The sequence below is a fragment of the Aplidium turbinatum genome, chromosome 11 (assembly GCF_918807975.1).
Source record: "Aplidium turbinatum chromosome 11, kaAplTurb1.1, whole genome shotgun sequence".
Classification (NCBI taxonomy): domain Eukaryota; kingdom Metazoa; phylum Chordata; class Ascidiacea; order Aplousobranchia; family Polyclinidae; genus Aplidium; species Aplidium turbinatum.
This window is the reverse complement of record NC_137482.1, coordinates 5,735,142-5,753,100: the sequence shown is the minus strand read 5'-3', so window position 1 is coordinate 5,753,100 and position 17,959 is coordinate 5,735,142. Positions and strand designations below refer to the sequence as shown.

The 17,959-nt window shown below is 41.4% G+C and overlaps 1 protein-coding gene across 1 annotated transcript; it reads right to left on the bottom strand.

Moving 5' to 3' along the window:
• Nucleotides 1-3,101: 3,101 nt before the first annotated feature.
• LOC145779601 (hematopoietic prostaglandin D synthase-like) lies at nt 3,102-17,658 on the bottom strand. The gene is made up of 4 exons (XM_082591232.1): nt 17,457-17,658; nt 14,360-14,562; nt 6,895-6,990; nt 3,102-3,448 (listed from the first exon to the last, which is right to left on the bottom strand). Exons 1-4 carry the CDS (start codon nt 17,587-17,589, stop codon nt 3,287-3,289), a joined length of 594 nt encoding a protein of 197 aa, XP_082447358.1. The 5' UTR covers nt 17,590-17,658; the 3' UTR covers nt 3,102-3,286.
• Nucleotides 17,659-17,959: the final 301 nt, after the last annotated feature.

The following is a 17,959-nucleotide window of genomic DNA, read 5'->3' as shown; positions in this document are numbered from 1 at the left end:
GCCATTTTATATTTCGCCACATTTTTTTCATGCCATATGGTGACTTTGTATTGAAATCGGCCTATTTGCAATGTACTATCATGTTTATATTAAAATGAGTTTTATTTCGTCGTAAATATTGTGTACAAAAATGACTGAACATGTAGTAATGTATATGTATATCAAGTTGCTATGTACACAAAAAAAAGATCTTGTTTGTTTTTACCAAAGCGAACTTTCAAATGATCTTAGTAGTCACATGATACAATATGCCATTGTGTTGTGAAATTTGGACTATGACTTAACACACACGCACTTACACAGGCTATGTTGTTGTTGTCGTATCCAGGCTTAAACCTGGTAGTTGAAGATTTAGTAGACGGGAAGGCAAGGAAGCCAATCTTCGTGTCCTCCTTTAAGCATGCCATAAAGTGTCCTGCCAAAGACACAGCCGCATGCTCTTAAGCGGTATCGAACCGCCGCCCTTTCGAATGCCGTTCCAGGGCTCTCACCACTCGGCTATGCAACCGGCTATGCTGTTCATAAAATGGTTGCAACAAATTATGCGGGTTTTGTGATTGCAAATGATATTCTTAAAATACACTTTTGTCTTGTAGCTTGAGACCAGCCTAATATCATGAAACCAAAAACTGGATGTCACTCAAATACTACACCTGATGAAAAACGTCGATATTCAACCAAATTATGTCAGTTTACTTCTCTGTAAGTGTAAATCGCTTTGCAGGCTTCCATGATGCAGCTATCTCATACTGTTTTGTTTTAAAAAGTGTTTTATGAAAACGAAAATGTTCTCTGAAAATTTCCCAGTGGTTATTTTTAGGTTGAACATTTGCAAGTGCAGCTGTTGTATTCGATGTAATTCTTATCATCTGTGAGAATATATTTGCTGCTATTACGACCACACTTGAAATACGTCTACTTACAATTTCCATTGTCACAAAAGTAAATCCAAATAAACTTTGAGCTGTTCAAATGCCATGACGTCATATCATTGCTTTTTTACTCCCAAATATGAAGTTTTTCTTCAACGGTGGTATGAAATAAAAAAGTTCAATAAAAACTGCGACCAGCTTATTTTTGTAATTGCCTAAGACATACTGTACAATGGCAATCTTCGCGTAAATTTTTTATGTTGGGTGTCGATTCATAACCCACCTGAGTAGGCTGCTTACTTTTGTTTATATGTTATATTCAAATTGTAGGCCTAAAGTGGGCTATATCATGGTGTTATAAAAGTATAATGACCTATATAGACCTTTTTACTTGAATCTTTGTTTACTTCAGTTTATGTGCAATGTTTGTAGCGTGCATATAATGTTAAACAGCTGTTTACATTGTTCAGTTTTCAGCCATCATGTATTATCGCTACCTGGTAGTCTAATTGTGTTGATGTCACTGCTATCCTGAATTAAAGATTCCCACGGTCAACCAAACTATGTCCAATCTGCGACTCACTGATTCAAACGTCGCTGTTTCCATTTCTAGTATCTTGATGCAGTTTATATTTTCTCTGTAAAGCATAGTCTTGAGTTCGTTGCACTTGCGTTTGTAATTCATTTGATGTTAGCTTTTTTAGAATATATTTGATGTGTTTGCTATATTTGCAACTTCAAAGATGCTCGCACTGCATCGAAATAGTCTAATATTGTTATGTCATCGTGTTATTGATCGATTTCCCAAGTTTCAGATTAAAATTGTTAAATAAAACATTTGATAATCTTGCCTATGCAGTGGGTCTTAACCTTGTTGGCAACCCTTAAAATCACGAACGGGTTCTCGCACCCCCTCTTAGAATGGCTGAAAAGTAATCGCCTATAGTTCAACATTTTTGTTAAAACCTGACAAAAAACATTGCTTCTTGCGTCATATTATAACTAATCCTAATGATTCAGCATCCGCGCATCCCCAAAGATCAGGTCTCGTAGTCGTACCCCATAGTGGCGCGTGAACCCTGGTTAAGAATCCCTCCTATAGTGTGTAGATTATGAGATCGATCATTTTGCTTATAGGCCTACTTGGGTAAAATGCTTCCCAAAACCTGGTACAACCTTACAAAATCTGGATGCTTTGACGTCTTTAGACCACTGTTGTTTAATAATTCACGACAGCAGCTCTTTCCTACAGCAGCAAATGTGTCCGGATAGTAATATGATCCATCTCTAAAGCCATGCTCTCAAAACAAGACACGGCTAAAAAAAAACAAGTGAAAAAGGGAAACACCAGTAAAATCTTTGAGGAAGCAGATAGTTTTCTCTCAAAAGTCCGAAGTTCTTTAGAATAAAGTAGACTTGATGCAAATGCTCTATTATTGTGCATCAAAACAACGTGTGGCTTAATTCCATTCAACTACACAACCCTCCGAAATACTTCAGACCCCTGAAATCACACGGAGTACAAAAGTAGTCTATCCCCTGCCAACGTTACTGCTTGTCGACTAGTTGATTGTGAGTAAGATGACAATAGTCGCCTATCTCAAGGTGGCCTGCGTGACAGCACTCGCGAGTGTCTTCTGTAAATGGCTTCATAACCTCGCAGGTTTTGCACACCATCAGAGAGCCCTGTGTGAAAAGTAAATGCGATCGCCCTAGCTTTCATGATGTCATTTTAATTTAGTTAAGTAACTCACATCAGGCCAAACACACAATAATCTCACTCTCTTACAAACGTAGGCTACTGGTTATCCCTGCAATTTTTAACTTGTGCAATAATAAAACGACTTTTAATCACGAGAATAACGCATAGCCTACTCATTTGTCTGTAAACTTGTAAGCCTATCGCGAGTGAAGTATTTTCTTGTTGAAGTGTTGTTGCTGGAGAATTATTCCATCCATTAACTGCAACTGAAGGGAAAGCAGTCGTGAAATACGTTGCTCAAGCTAACACCTCGAGAGCCGAACCAACATCGCGTGATCTTAAGTCGGGCGCTTAACCACTAAGCTAACGGGGCCGCCTTTGTGTTGGATAGGCTACTTTTGGTTTAGTGTCTGCCTTAAGTGAAACGCCGGGCTTAGTAACTCGACTAAATATCCTTAGAATGTAAAGCAGGCCGCAAGATTACTTACATTGTCACCACCAAAAAACAATAAATTGCTTCCGTACGGTATTTAGTTTTTATTGCAACTGTAAGCCAGATTGTTGTTCAGTACAATCAAAATACAGTAGGCTAGTCCACCTAAAGTATCTGAAAATGTCTGCTAAATATAATGAAACATGAGATTAATAAACTACGGTTGTTAAAACTAATAACGGTAAGAGAAATTGACGTGTTCCTCCGCTTGCAAAGTGGTTACAAAGCTGTTTTACTTTTCTGCAGGTACTTGGCGATGTTTGGAAGTGCGATCAGTTTCTCGAAGTTTGCTTTCAATTTCGGAGTTGCGTCCAGTATTGTAGGAGAAAACCCCAATAAAAATTCCGCTGCCACAGAAAAGCCAATATCGGCGTACGTCAACTGCAGAAAACCAAAGGCTATTATGAAGTGAGCACAAAAAAATTAAACTACCCTGTTACAGATAGGCCTATTATACAGTACGGTACCTAGATTAAAGAACAGAGATTCTTTGCTCAAATAAGATTTTAAGACTCCCCTATGGATGACTTAGAGACTCCCCGATGGAACGAAGCTGTCCAAACCATCGACTTCTCACACTCAAGCCGCAAAGCATGGAGCATCATCAACAACCTCTCTGGGCGCTCAGCAAACTCCCCTCGTCAGTGCCCCATTTCTGCTAATGCCATAGCTTCCCAGCTAGTGTAGAACGGGGTCTACAAGACAAAGGACCGCAAGGCATTCCGCCTTGTTGCTAAGGAAGTATCTGCCCTTTGGCGAGTGGAAACACAACAAGAGGAAGCAATCTCTGGAGACTTAACTCCAGAGGACTTCGCCACCGCCCTCCTCCTAGTGAAACCACACAAGTCTTCAGGTCCGGATAAGATCTGCCCTGAGCTTGTGCTCCATGCTGGCCATGCCCTAAAGTTCTGGTTACGTAGATTCCTCTCTTCCTGCCTGCACCACCCCACAATCCCAAAAATCTGGAGAAGAGCTTTAGTAGTTGCGATCCCTAAGCCTCACAAGCCACCAGAGGACCCAAGGAGTTATCGTCCGATATCCCTCCTCTGTGTTCCTTTCAAGATCCTCGAAAGACTGATCTACGCACGTGTCAACCCAATCATCGACCCGCTCCTTCCAAAAGTGCAAGCTGGGTTTCGGCGCGGAAAATCCACCGTAGATCAGGTCACACTCTTAACCCAAGACATCGAGGATTGCTTTGAGGCAAAAAAGAAGGCCGGCGCTGTCTTTCTAGATCTTACAGCTGCCTATGACACCGTATAGCATCGCGGCCTTACTTGCAAGCTGCTTCGCCTGCTTCCTGACCGACATATGGTTCATATGATTATGGAACTTGTCAGGAATCGAAGCTTCACCCTCACCACCGGTAGCTCACGGCGAAGCAGACTGAGACGCCTGAAAAACGGCGTCCCACAGGGATCGGTCCTGGTTCCACTTCATTTCAACATCTACACCCACGACCTGCCAACTACGGTCTCCGCAAAATATGCTTTTGCGAACGACCTGGCAATTCTCCATTCCACAAAGTCGTGGAAAAATTTAGAAAACACCTTGAGCCAGGACATGAAAACTCTCTCAGCCTATCTCCAGAACTGGCGACTGAAACTCAGCGAAACCAAAACTGTGGCAGCAGCTTTCCACCTCCATAATCAGGAAGCTGATCGTGAGCTACACGTCCAGAACAACGGAAAATCTCTGTCCTTCTGCCCGGAACCAAGATATCTTGGGGTGACACTCGACAGATCGCTCACATACCGCCACCATTCGGTGTCACTGCGCAAGAAACTCACATCCCGCGCTGCGCTACTCAAGCGCCTGGCAGGCTCTAGCTGGGGGGCGAGGGCTGACACTTTGCGTATGGCAGCCTTAGCCCTTGTCTACTCTTCAACAGAGTGCTGTACACCTGTTTGGTGCCGCAGTGCTCACTGCCATAACAATGACACTGCCATAAACAGCGCCCTGCGCACAGTGACCGGATGCCTGCGTCCCACACCATTGGACAATCTCCCAATTCTCGCTGGCATCCAACCCGCTGAGCTTCGTCGCGAAGAAGCCACTCTGTCCCTCGGTCGACGGGCGCTGGAGCCTAACCACCTTCTCCTCCAGGCCCGGATTTAGGGGGGGCAGAGGGGGCAGGTTCCCCGGGCCCCCGACTTTTGAAGAGCCCCCCTACGTGGAAAAAATGTGATTTTGTGTTATTTTTTTCTTCCTTTCAGCCTTTGAAATTTCTGCAAAATGCTGTGCAGTGCTGGATTGATGCTACTGTAGACGCAGAGGTGGTTTTTCGCGCTCCGTGGCGCGAAAATTTTTTTTGCAGGGGGCCTCCGGATCTAAAAGTGCCCCGGGCCCCCCATCAGCTAAATCCGGCCCTGTTCTCCACCACAAGATCTCTGCTCTCCCAAACGAGCACTCCCGTCGACTGAAATCAAGACACCCATTCGTGCCAGCCGCTCAACTTCTTATCAACGAAGCTGATGTACAAGACATCTCTGCAGCTGCTTGGACGGACCATAAATGAAGTTCTGAATGGAAGTCAACCGCCACCAGACTCTATTCGTTCATCTTCTTATATAACCCATAAAAAGTAAAGTATTTTGTAAATTACAAAAAAACGTAACCCTTCTAGTGTTGCGGATAAGTCAAAAGCGGATGAAGTTTCGCATCCCTATGATCTAAAATCCCTAGTATAGATTCACTGTAGGAGCCTTTATCCTCGGATAGAGAGCTGAGAAAGCCTCTTTAGAAATTCATCCTAGCAGTGTCACAGGCTACTTAAGTAGCAGCAGCCCAATATCAAATATCATTCGCTTCACCCGCTTGAATTTTTTGGTGTTGTTTTTGTTCTTAACTAGACTAATCCCAACCACTAGTTCTAGTTGTCGTGTTCCATCCAGTAGGTGAATTGAATATTATTTGATATTGGGCTGCTGCAGGCACTTTAAAAAGAAATATAGGCCAATGGGAGCCTACACGACTTGTCACGTGGACACGAAACAAAACATTTATTGAAGAAACATAGGTAGTCTTCGAAGGTAGGAAGTATTAAGCCTAATGGTGCAATATGCCCAGTATTTATCCAATGCCCAAGCCTTCAACAGAGGCACAGACCCGGCTCACAAGTTTGAAGTTGCGTTTGCCCTTGTAGCTGTTAGTAGGAAAAGAAAAACGTCCGGTACTGTATCGCATACAATTCCGCGCACCATTATTCAACATAGACTACGGTAGGCCTAATAAAGTTACGTGAAACTGGAATGTGTTATGGGGACTTATGGCCTACTTTAGTTTAGAAGCTAGTGCAGGGCTACTCAACTGGCGGACCGCGGTCCGAATCCGGACCTTCTGGGTGTTGAATGTGGACCTCGGGCTTTTGGAAGAATAACTTCATTGCCACATTTTAGGGCCTCTTTAAACAGATTTCCATTAGGGAAAAGCAATTTTTTGTTATTATCCAAGGGACTGGGGTCTTTGCCCCCAGACCCCCAACGCTTTGCTGTCTTCTCTGATGTGCGATCCACACAGCTACACTACAAAGAAATACAATCCATTTTTTCCTTTTTTATTTCTTTATTTGTGTCAGACAAAAATTCAAGTCGCGTTACATAGACTACTACCCGAAAAGTATTTCGGTGCTCGTAGGCTACTGGTTGTTTAATTTTCGTGGTTGCATATAAAATATTCACCGGACAGCAAAAATATTTAACTTGTCAAAATGGACCTTTACTAACATTAATTGAGTAGCCCTGGGCTAGTGTAAGCTTTTCGCACAACAGCAAAAACACCTCTGAGCCTGGCTCACCCATTGATTATGTCCAGTGGGCATGACTCACCTTGTCACCTGCGCAATAATTCCCTCCCATGTTAGCTTCGAGCAGTCCTAATCCGGAAATTATTTTCTCTTTGATAGTAATGGAGACTAACTCTTTCTGGAAAAAAAGATTGTTTAGGCTACCGGTATAAAATAGATGATGCTTGGGGTGATGCTACGTGCATCATCATAGCTTATTTAAACTATGTGAAAAATCATTCTAAACGAATTTGTTGAACCACCCTGATAAATATCAACATGAGTTTTCATTGCCCTTACGTAGAAGTTGTAATAGCGCAGCAGCCTATAAAGGCATAGGCCTACTGGTAAAGTCTTTGGTTTGTTCCAGTAAGAAAGAAGTAGGCTACTGCAGATCATTCAAAATGTCGTCGCAATGTAAATGTCTAAACAGAGTAAAGATGCTTTAGGCCAGTGGTTCTTAACCTTTTTTCTATCAAGCCCCCCTTCAATAATGGTCATGTGTCTCGCGCCCAGTGCCGGTCTTAGGGTATTTCGGGCCCTGTGCGGAATATGCTTTGCGGGCCCCAATGACAGTGATCCAATTCAGTTGCGTAGCTAGGTATTTTGAAAGGGGAGGGAGTGGTTTGACGGTCGGCAGGTGAAGCCTGATGGCGTGGTCGCCGAAGGCGACACCCAGCGGCGGGGGGTGTGGGGGGCCTCTCCCAGAAAATTTTGAAAAATTACTTTAAATTTGGGCCATTTTGAGAGCATGTTCAAAATTTGGGTATGAATATTCTGTAAAATGGTGCTGTCTGGTGGCATAGCATAAGGATAAGGTCATGCATTCTTTGGCATTTTTCGGAAATAAAGCTATGCTGAGTCTGGATGCAACCTATTTCGTCCCCTAAAAACTTCGTACCCCGATTTCATACCCTGAAATCGGAGTAACAAAATCAAACTTCGACCTATTTCGTCCCCTGAAAAGATCGAGAGAAATTTGAAACGTTTGCGGCAACTCCGATCAGCAACTTCGGCTATGTAGTTTTTTTTTTCTCGATCTTTTCAGGGTACGAAATGTTCAGGGGACGAAATAGGTTGCAACCGTTGAGTTTCTATGTTTTCTTGTTGCTAATTCCTTTGTTGAATTCACTTGTTGAATTTTTCAATTGGAAATGACAAAATTACTGCATTTTCTGAGTAAATTGCGGGCCCCCTAATTTGCGGGCCCTGTGCGATCGCACGGTTTGCACACCCCAAAGACCAGCACTGCTCGCGCCCCCCTAGATTTTAAATAAGTATCATACCAAAAAAATTGCATTTTTGTCTCTTTATTGTACACATCAGTGAGATACTTGACACTGCTTTTTATCGGCTAGATTTTTAATGCGAGGTTTAACTCCAGAGAGTGAACCACGTAAGTCTCCTTCAACTCTCAGCCTGTTTCTGTACTTGGTCTTGATAGCAAAGAGAGCAGAAAATGCAGCTTCACAAAAGATACGTGGATCCAAACATTGTTAGAATTCGAAGAGCCCGAGTTGCGATAAGAGGGTAAACAGGAAAGTAATTGGCCCAGAACGTCTCAAGTTCCAGTTCTTTGAAATCTTCTTTAGCTGTGGAGTGTGGAGTTGAACTTCATCTCAAGAAACTCCTCTTGTCCTTCTTCGAAAATATCAACTACTTCGCATTGAAACGGGTTTCTGATGAACTTCAAGGTTTCACGCTTCTCATCCAGATCTGGAAAGTATTTGATGAACTGCGGCAGAATCCAAGTTATTGAATGTCACGATTTCTTTCTATCTCTTACCAGGAAAAAGACTTGGAAAGGTTCAATGACATAGTTTAATGGGTCAAACCGAAAAGCAGTCAATTAAATGTCGAATAATTCTACTAGTGAAATGATAATCTGACTTCTTGAAAAACTTTAACGAACGGCTCCTCAAATAACTCTAATTTCTGCATCAACTACCAATCCACAACTCATAGCACAACTCTCATAACCAACTCAATAATAATCATCATAATTCTCAGAATAATAATTACACAAACTACACCACTATTTATAGTTGGTTGTTCAGTCCAGTAACTTCGAGAAGGTTACGTGAGGTTACATCATAAAGAACCATTGTTCTATCAAGCAGCATTTAAATGTAAACAACAGAAGTCTCTAGAATGTCACGTAGGACCGAAGGTTGTAGAAAACATGTTACATAATACAGATTTCGTCATCAGAGGTTACTTTAGGTCAATACCCGATAATAACACATCGCTCAAGATTCCATAATGAAAACAGCACATTCTGTCAAGACGCAAAGCAGCCCGACGCGAGGCTTTGCACATTGATTGTGACACTGAAGCTCGCTGGATTTCCTTGTTCACTTCGACTCTTCCAGAGATCGAGTTTGGCTATAAAAGTTCGAATGTTGTCATAATGCTTAATGATGTTGATTTTTTTTCCCTTAAAGTTTAAGCATTAAGTATTAAGTAAATAAAGCTGTAAAAAAGCAATTTGAACAAAAAAGTAAAAATGAAGCAGCGTTGAAAATGATATAAATCTGAAGGAGTTTAGCGCAAAATAGTTTTGTGAAGTTCTAGTCTAACTAATAAAGCAAGAATTACTGAATACAATATAAAATAAGACAAAATACAAAATATGACGAACATCATAGGCCCTAGAACATTAAAGTAGGCCTAATTAAAAAAATTAAAATTGTTGTAGAACTCGCGCCCCCCTTGAGAAATGCTTCACGCCCCCCCCCCCGGTTAAGAACCACTGCTTTAGGCTGTTCAAGAAACTAGGGTGGTTTTGAAAGAATTAATGTTTAACTTCAAAACGGCTGTGTTAGTCACCTCCTTTCTATTAATATTCACCTGCTGAAAACGGTTTTCTGAGATCAAAAAAATACAAAAGTAACAATGCCTCGTAGTAACCCATAGGCAGGGTTGCCATACCATCCTTATTTCTAAGATTTGTCCTTATTTTGAAAGGTCCGGTCTTGGAAAACTTAAATGTCCTTATTTCTAAGAAATGTCCTTATTTTCGACTTGCGTCCTCATTTTGTCTTATTTTCAACAATTACAGAACTTCGATCGTTTTTTTCTGGTATCCGGTGTTGCATTAATCTAAATTTAGTCTAATTAGTTTCCTTTAGTCTAGTCATCAGAATTTTTCAACGCCAAAGTTGGAGTGCGAGTGCATCTTCTTGACCTGCGATCGATGCCAAGCTAGACCTCGGCACAGATCACGAAATTTATTCTCTCCTCTATTCAAGAGAATGGCCTAGACATGAAACAGCTGTCATCCCTTTGTGCCGATAATGCACCAGTGAATTTTGGAGGATCAAAGTATAGTGGAAAAAACCACGTCTTCTCTCTTCTCAAAGAGCAAACATTGCATCTGATCCCAGTCGGCTGCCCTGCTCATATTTTGCATAATGCAGCAGAGAAGGGATCAGAGCGCCTCACACTTGACATGATACAGTAGAAACAATCGTACTGAAGATTGGTAGCCACTTCAAAAGCCAAACTGGTAGAAAGTTGAGGCTCAAGCTTTTCTGTGAGGAGCTTGATAGCAACTACTCGACTCTACCAACACACACGCCGACTCGATAGACCACACTTGATGCTGTACTCGAGCAAATGATCGATCTCTGGGAACCACTCAAAGCGCATTTTCTTTCGCTGAAACATCCACCAAGAATATTGGAGGACTTCTTTAAATCAGAAGAGTCACTGATCATCGTATCATTCCTCCACAGCGCACTCTTGCTCTTCAATAAACTACTGTTACTCCCGCAAAGTCAACTGCATTGTTTCCAGAACCAGCTGAGATAATTGAACCTTTCAAGATCAAAATATTGCAACGCCAGCGTTCAGGGTTTTTCGGAGCAACAGTTCAGTTCAGTTTATTTTTTGTTTTGTTGGCGAAAAAGAAAGACACAAAAAGCAAAAACACAATAAACACAAATAAGTCGCGCAACAAGGATGGCAGCGAAAGACCAAAAGGTCACCAAAGTCAGCTGCCACCCAAACATTTAAACAAAAGACCCAAAATTAAGAACATTAACACATACGGTATATAATAAATAGCACAATACCAGCACTTTAATTTGTAAAAATTAACAATGGAATTAACAATACATTAACAATGGAATAACACAGGGCAACATAAAAAAATATTGTGAAGAGAAATAAGCGGATGATACGTTTCAGGAGTGATCATTGTACAAAATTCTTTAATAAACATTTATATTTAAATTTAAAAACATTGTAAGACTTTTCTTTTATTTCTTTTGGTACTTGATTCCATAGTTTCACTCCATTAAAACATAGCATCTTTTTACCAGAGTTTGACGTTGTAGAAGGCAAATATAAATCATTTTTTTGGTTCTGACGGGTTTTATGATGGTGAATTTCATTTACAAAAATAAAGCAGCCAGCAAAGGCCCGGGGCAGCATTTTGTGCACATATTTGTACATAAATTTTGCAGTTTCTAATTTAATAATATCGTCAATTCTGAGCACATTAAATTGGTGATAAAGAACAGTTGTATTTGTTGACCTCGGCAAAAATAAGCAGGATCGAATGAACTTGTTTTGTAACACTTGTAGTGGAGCAAGCAATGTAGAGTTAGCTCGTCCCCAATTTATAATCGAGTATTGGATCTTGGATTGAAACAAAGCATAATATAAAGCCCGTAATACTGTTAAAGGGGCAATGTATCTCAGCTTAAATGCTATGCCGCCGACCTTTGCAAGCTGCTTTCTAAGATTAATAATATGACTATCCCATGTCAATCGCTCATCCAAAGTTACACCTAGATAGTTTATACATTTCTTCCTTTCGATGGATCGGCCACTAATGGACAGACTAAAATTTTCTGCTGCACTTTTTCTGTTGCAGAGGATCATATAAGTAGTTTTACTATAATTTAATGAAAGTTTATTGGATTTCATCCACACATCAATTTTTTCTATTTCTCTATTGACATTTTTTTGGAGAGATGACAGGCATTTATCTGACATATGAAAGTTTGAGTCATCAGCAAAAAGTGTAGTTGAAAAAGAAGATGCATTTGGAAGATCATTCACATAAAGAAGAAAAAGCAAGGGACCAAGGATTGACCCCTGTGGGACACCACATTTAACAACATTGAAATTAGAATTCTTACCGTTAATCTTTGTACTTTGAATTCTATTTGTTAGATAAGATGTTAAAACGTTTAAAAACTTGCCACGAAAGCCATAATGGTGAAGTTTTTTTAAAAGTATGCCATGATCAACTGTATCGAAAGCTTTACTTAAATCAACAAAAACCGAGCATGTGTATTTATGATCATTCAAGTTAGAAAGTAAATCATCATAAATTTTTGTCAATGCTAAGCTTGTTGAATCATTTTCACGAAAACCATGTTGAGCTGGGGTTAAAATATTATATTTGTCAATAAAATTCATCATCCGTTTATATAGAATTTTTTCGAAAATTTTGGCAAAAGTTGGCAATAAAGAAATTGGTCGCAAATCTGTAAAGTGTAAAGGTGAACTAATTTTTGGTACAGGTATTATCAGACTCTTTTTGAGTACATCAGGAAAAATTTCTTGCAAGACACATTTATTCAGTACTTTTGTTAAAAAAGGGCATATAATTACATTAGCCATTTTAATAAATTTAGAAGGTATTTCAAAAATGCCTGAAGCTTTATTTGCTTTGAGGCTCCTTATAGCATCAGATACTTCTATCTCATTTATATCAGGAAAGCCAAAAGAAGAACATTTTCTGTTTAATATGAAAGATTCAAAATTTACATTTGAATTTGGAATTTTAGCTGCCATTGAAGTTCCAATATTTGTGAAGTAATTATTTAATAAATTAATGAATTCAATAGAATCTGTTTTATAGCTTTTATCATTTATAGTCATAGTTGAAGGAAGCTTTTTATTATTCGAATTTCTTTTCCCCTCTATCATCTCATGAATGATCTTCCATGTTTTCTTGGAGTCACTTTTTGTTTCTTCAAACTTTTTTTTATAATGTTGATTTTTCAGTGATTGTTTCAAATGATTCAGCTTATTGCAATATGCTTTGTATTTCCTCTTTGCTGATTCATTTTTATTTTTTATCCAATATCTAAATAGTCTGTTTTTTGTTTTAATAGATTTATGAGTGCCTTTTGTTATCCATGGTTTGTTAGAGAGCTTAATTTCAGTTCTCGACATGTTTCTAAGTGGTGCATGTTTATCTAGTGTTGCTTGAAATCGCATAATAAAAGAGTGCATCAAGTTGTCTGCGTTATCACAATCAGTATTTACTTCATTCAAATTAGACTCTAAATCGCATAAGAAGCTGTCAAGACAAAAGTTTTTTAAGCTTCGAATTTTTTTAGTGGGTGAATTACACACTACATTTTTATTTTTAACACATAAGAAAATAGGTAAATGATCAGAGATGTCATGTAAGCAAATGCCATAGGCATTTTGGTTACAAGTTATGTTACAAGTGGCAACAACAGACGAACTACCAAGAACAGTCGATGAAGAGCATGCTAAGGTTCTCAAAGTGAGCTTCCAGGAGTTCTACACCATTACCTAGGAATATATCAACAAGTGGTATCGATTTGAGAAGCATCCAACGCACATCAACTGGACCCTGCTGAAAGATCAAGCAATCGAGTACGAGGAAGTCAAGGGGTTGGCGAAGCAAGTTGATCCACTAATAGCAATGAAAGATGAGCTTTCGATGAGGTCTCGGCTGTTTACGCTCTGCTCAAGAAGATTCCAGATGATCTGTTCAGCAAGGATGAACCTGAGGTCAAGTGGATGCAGATCTTTACCGGAAATAACTCGTTTCCGCTGCTCTGCATGCCGGTTAGCATCATTTTCTCGTTTCCGGTCAGCAATGCGTTTGTGGAAAGAGTGTTCTCTCTTGTTTCGGCGCAGTGGACCAAGGAAGGGAACAGACTTAGTGAAATGACAGTCAAATCCCAGCTACAAGTAAAGATAAACCTATACCTGAGTTGCCGTGAGATCCATAAAGCAATTTCTAATAACAAGGAGTTGCTGGAGCAGATTGTTTCAGGCAAAAAGTATGGAATATGATATGACACGGCTCGTATAAATACATTCGGCTGTCCTTATTTTTGGGTCCATGTCGATGGCAACCCTGCCTATAGGTTATAAAAACAAAACGAAGATTTTTTTAGATTATTTTCTAATTTGATGGAGATGGTGGTTAACACTAGCCTCTGCACACCAATGTGTGTGTAGTTAGATTTACTGTGATGGGGTGTTGGCTGACTAGATGACTGCTTATGGTCTTTCGCTACCATCCTGATTGCGCCATAATCAAACCAACAGTTCTGTTGTACAATGCATTGTTTTGACAATTACATTTACTCTGATTGTTTGTTAATATATGGTGCTGTTGAAACAAAATAAAATGACTTGACTAGAGTGGTCCTTCAGCAGTCTCAACCAGGGTCTGCTGTGCACATTTTGGTGAGCAACCTGAGAAATAAATCAAATTAACTTACAAATTTTTCTTCGTCTTTTTCACCGAAAGGAATCTGCGTCATAATATCATAGCATGTGTCGGCAAATTCGTCGGCTTTGGCAGCTTCAAAGTTAGATTTCCCGTAAAGATCAAATTCTCGAGCCAAATATCTAACGATTGTACCGGACTGGCACAACTTTTTGCCGTCGATTTCAAGAACAGGAACTTGTTTGTAAGGCATTTCTGAAAAACAAGAGTAGGCTATCGTTCATTTTAGCAAAAAACGTTAGCAATGAAACCTTTTGTCGCATCAACTGATTTTCGATTAACTATCTAATAAGATGATGGTTAGCCTAATGCAAGGCTACTCAACTAATGTTAGCAAAGGTCCATTTTGACAAGTTGAATATTTTTGCAGTCCGGTCGTCGTCGTCGTCGTGTGAGCGTCTGGGGCCGAGGGTCTATCCTTTTACCACTCCAGATTTACGATGTTCCCGGACTACACTGGAAGGCTAGTAGAGATCAGCCAGTCTTTGGTTTCATCATCCATGACACGCAGACTTTCCACTCCGTTAGGTGGCTTGAAGATGGAGCAGTCATTGATGATGTGGTCTGCGGTCTGTTCCTCGGCACCACATTCACAGGAGGAGAAAGAGGCCATTCCCCGTTGGTGCATGGTTGAGCGAAAAAGCCCGACGCCCGTACGGAGACGGTTGAGGCGCACCCATGCCTGTCTTGGTAGTGTTAGACCGATGGGGCGAGTGTCGGCGTCGGGGATGAACGAATAGAGTCTGGTGGCGGTTGACTTCCATTCAGAACTCCATTTATGGTGCGCCCAAACAGCCGCAGAGATGTCTTGTACATCAGCTTTGTTGATCAGAAGTTGGGCGGCTGGCACGAATGGGTGTCTTGATTTCAGTCGACCGGGGTGCTCGTTTGGGAGAGCAGAGATCTTGTGGTAGAGAAGGTGGTTAGGCTCCAGCGCCCGTCGACCGAGGGACAGAGTGGCTTCTTCGCGACGAAGCTCAGCGGGTTGGATGCCAGCGAGAATGGGGAGATTGTCCAATGGTGTGGGACGCAGGCATCCGGTCACTGTGCGCAGTGCGCTGTTTATGGCATTGTCGATGTTATGGCAGTGAGCACTGCGGCACCAAATCGGTCCACAGTACTCTGCTGAAGAGTAGAAAAGGGCTAAGGCTGCCATACGCAAAATGTCAGCCCTCGCCCCCCAGCTAGAGCCTGCCAGGCGCTTGAGTAGCGCAGCGCGGGATGTGAGTTTCTTGCGCAGTGACACCGAATGGTGGCGGTATGTGAGCGATCTGTCCAATGTCACCCCAAGATATCTTGGTTCCGGGCAGAAGGACAGAGATTTTCCGTTGTTCTGGACGTGTAGCTCACGATCAGCTTCCCGATTATGAAGGTGGAAAGCTGCTGCCACAGTTTTGGTTTCGCTGAGTTTCAGTCGCCAGTTCTGGAGATAGGCTGAGAAAGTTTTCATGTCCTGGCTCAAGGTGTTTTCTAGATTTTCCCACGACGTTGTGGAGTGGAGAATTGCCAGGTCGTCCGCATAAGCATATTTTGCGGAGACCGTAGTTGGCAGGTCGTGGGTGTAGATGTTGAAATGAAGTGGAACCAGGACCGATCCCTGTGGGACGCCGTTTTTCAGGCGTCTCAGTCTGCTTCGCTGTGAGCTACCGGTGGTGAGAGTGAAGCTTCGATTCCTGACAAGTTCCATAATCATATAAACCATATGTCGGTCAGGAAGCAGGCGAAGCAGCTTGCAAGTCAGGCCGCGATGCCATACGGTGTCATAGGCAGCTGTAAGATCTAGAAAGACAGCGCCAGCCTTCTTTTTTGCCTTAAAGCAATCCTCGATGTCTTGGGTTAAGAGTGTGACCTGATCTACGGTGGATTTTCCGCGCCGAAACCCAGCTTGCTCTTTTGGAAGGAGCGGGTCGATGATTGCGTAGATCAGTCTTTCGAGGATCTTGAAAGGAACACAGAGGAGGGATATCGGACGATAACTCCTTGGGTCCTCTGGTGGCTTGTGAGGCTTAGGGATCGCAACTACTAAAGCTCTTCTCCAGATTTTTGGGATTGTGAGGTGGTGCAGGCAGGAAGAGAGGAATCTACGTAACCAGAACTTTAGGGCATGGCCAGCATGGAGCACAAGCTTAGGGCAGATCTTATCCGGCCCTGGAGACTTGTGTGGTTTCACTAGGAGGAGGGCGGTGGCGAAGTCCTCTGGAGTGAAGTCTCCAGAGATTGCTTCCTCTTGTGGTGTTTCCACTCGCCAAAGGGCAGATACTTCCTTAGCAACAAGGCGGGATGCCTTGCGGTCCTTTGTCTTGTAGACCCCGTTCTGCACTAGCTGGGAAGCTATAGCATTAGCAGAAATGGGGCACTGACAAGGGGAGTTTGCTGAGCGCCCAGAGAGGTTGTTGGTGATGCTCCATGCTTTGCGGCTTAATTTGGTGCATATTTCACATGCAACCACAAAAACTAAACAACTAGTACGAGCACCGAACACTTTTCAGGTAGTATGTAACACGAACTTGGATTTTTGTCTGACACAAACAAATAAAAAAGAGAAAAATGTATTGTGTTTTCTTGTAGGCTACTGTAGCTGTGTGGATCGCACATCAGAGAAGACGGCAAAGCATTGGGGATCTGGGGGCGAAGCCTCCAGCTCCTTGAATAATCACAAAAAATTGCTTTTCCCTAATGGAAATCTGTTTTAAGAGGCCCTAAAATGTGGCAATGAAGTTATGCTTCTGGAAGCCCGAGGTCCACTTTCAACACCCAGAAGGTCCGGATTCGGACCGCGGTCCGCCAGTTGATTAGCCCTGGCCTAATGTCTTAAACGATCAGCTGTTGATGCACCAACAAACTAAACATAAGAATCAAGACAAAACCAATGGCTACAAGTTTACTAATAAAATTTCATGAATTGCTGATACGGTAGGCCTACCTGGTTTTGAACAATGTACAGAAAACTTATTTTTAAATCATTTTAGTCAGATCGATACAAACAGTCTGTGAAATGTGATATAGCCTAGGTTATTAGGTCAAATTTCTCGGAGTCCTTGCTTTTTGCCATAGCTAATCAGCCCTATTCCGCTTATAACATAGCTTACCATTTTTATGTTCAGGCCATTTTTCTTTTGGAAATCGAACATCTTCAAATTCAACACCGGCGTAAGCAAACAGAATGCGAGCCACTTCTGCCCGGCCTTTAGCATCAAAATAATACAATTTATAAGATGGCATTCTTAAGTAGGCTATGTGTACTTTTACCAGCGTTGTAATGAAATCAAGTCTGCTCCCTTATGCAACAAATCTAACTGCTGACTAAAGGAAACATACGGTCGTACGACAATCAGTAGCCTAGCTGTAAACCAACATTACGTCATTTTACATGTACAAAATAATTTTTTGTGTGCTTTAGCTTGTGCTGCCGAAACGCTTTTTTTTCATTCTGTCATGGACACGAACCATTTGATTTATTGCAAATGGCTTGGAGCGGAGCAGTGCACGTAAGGGCGGGCCAATTATCAATTGTTTTTGTTACCGTACTTCGGTTAGAGTAGGCTAAAAGTTATTGCAAAATCATAAAACAATCTTATTTAAATGTTACGTC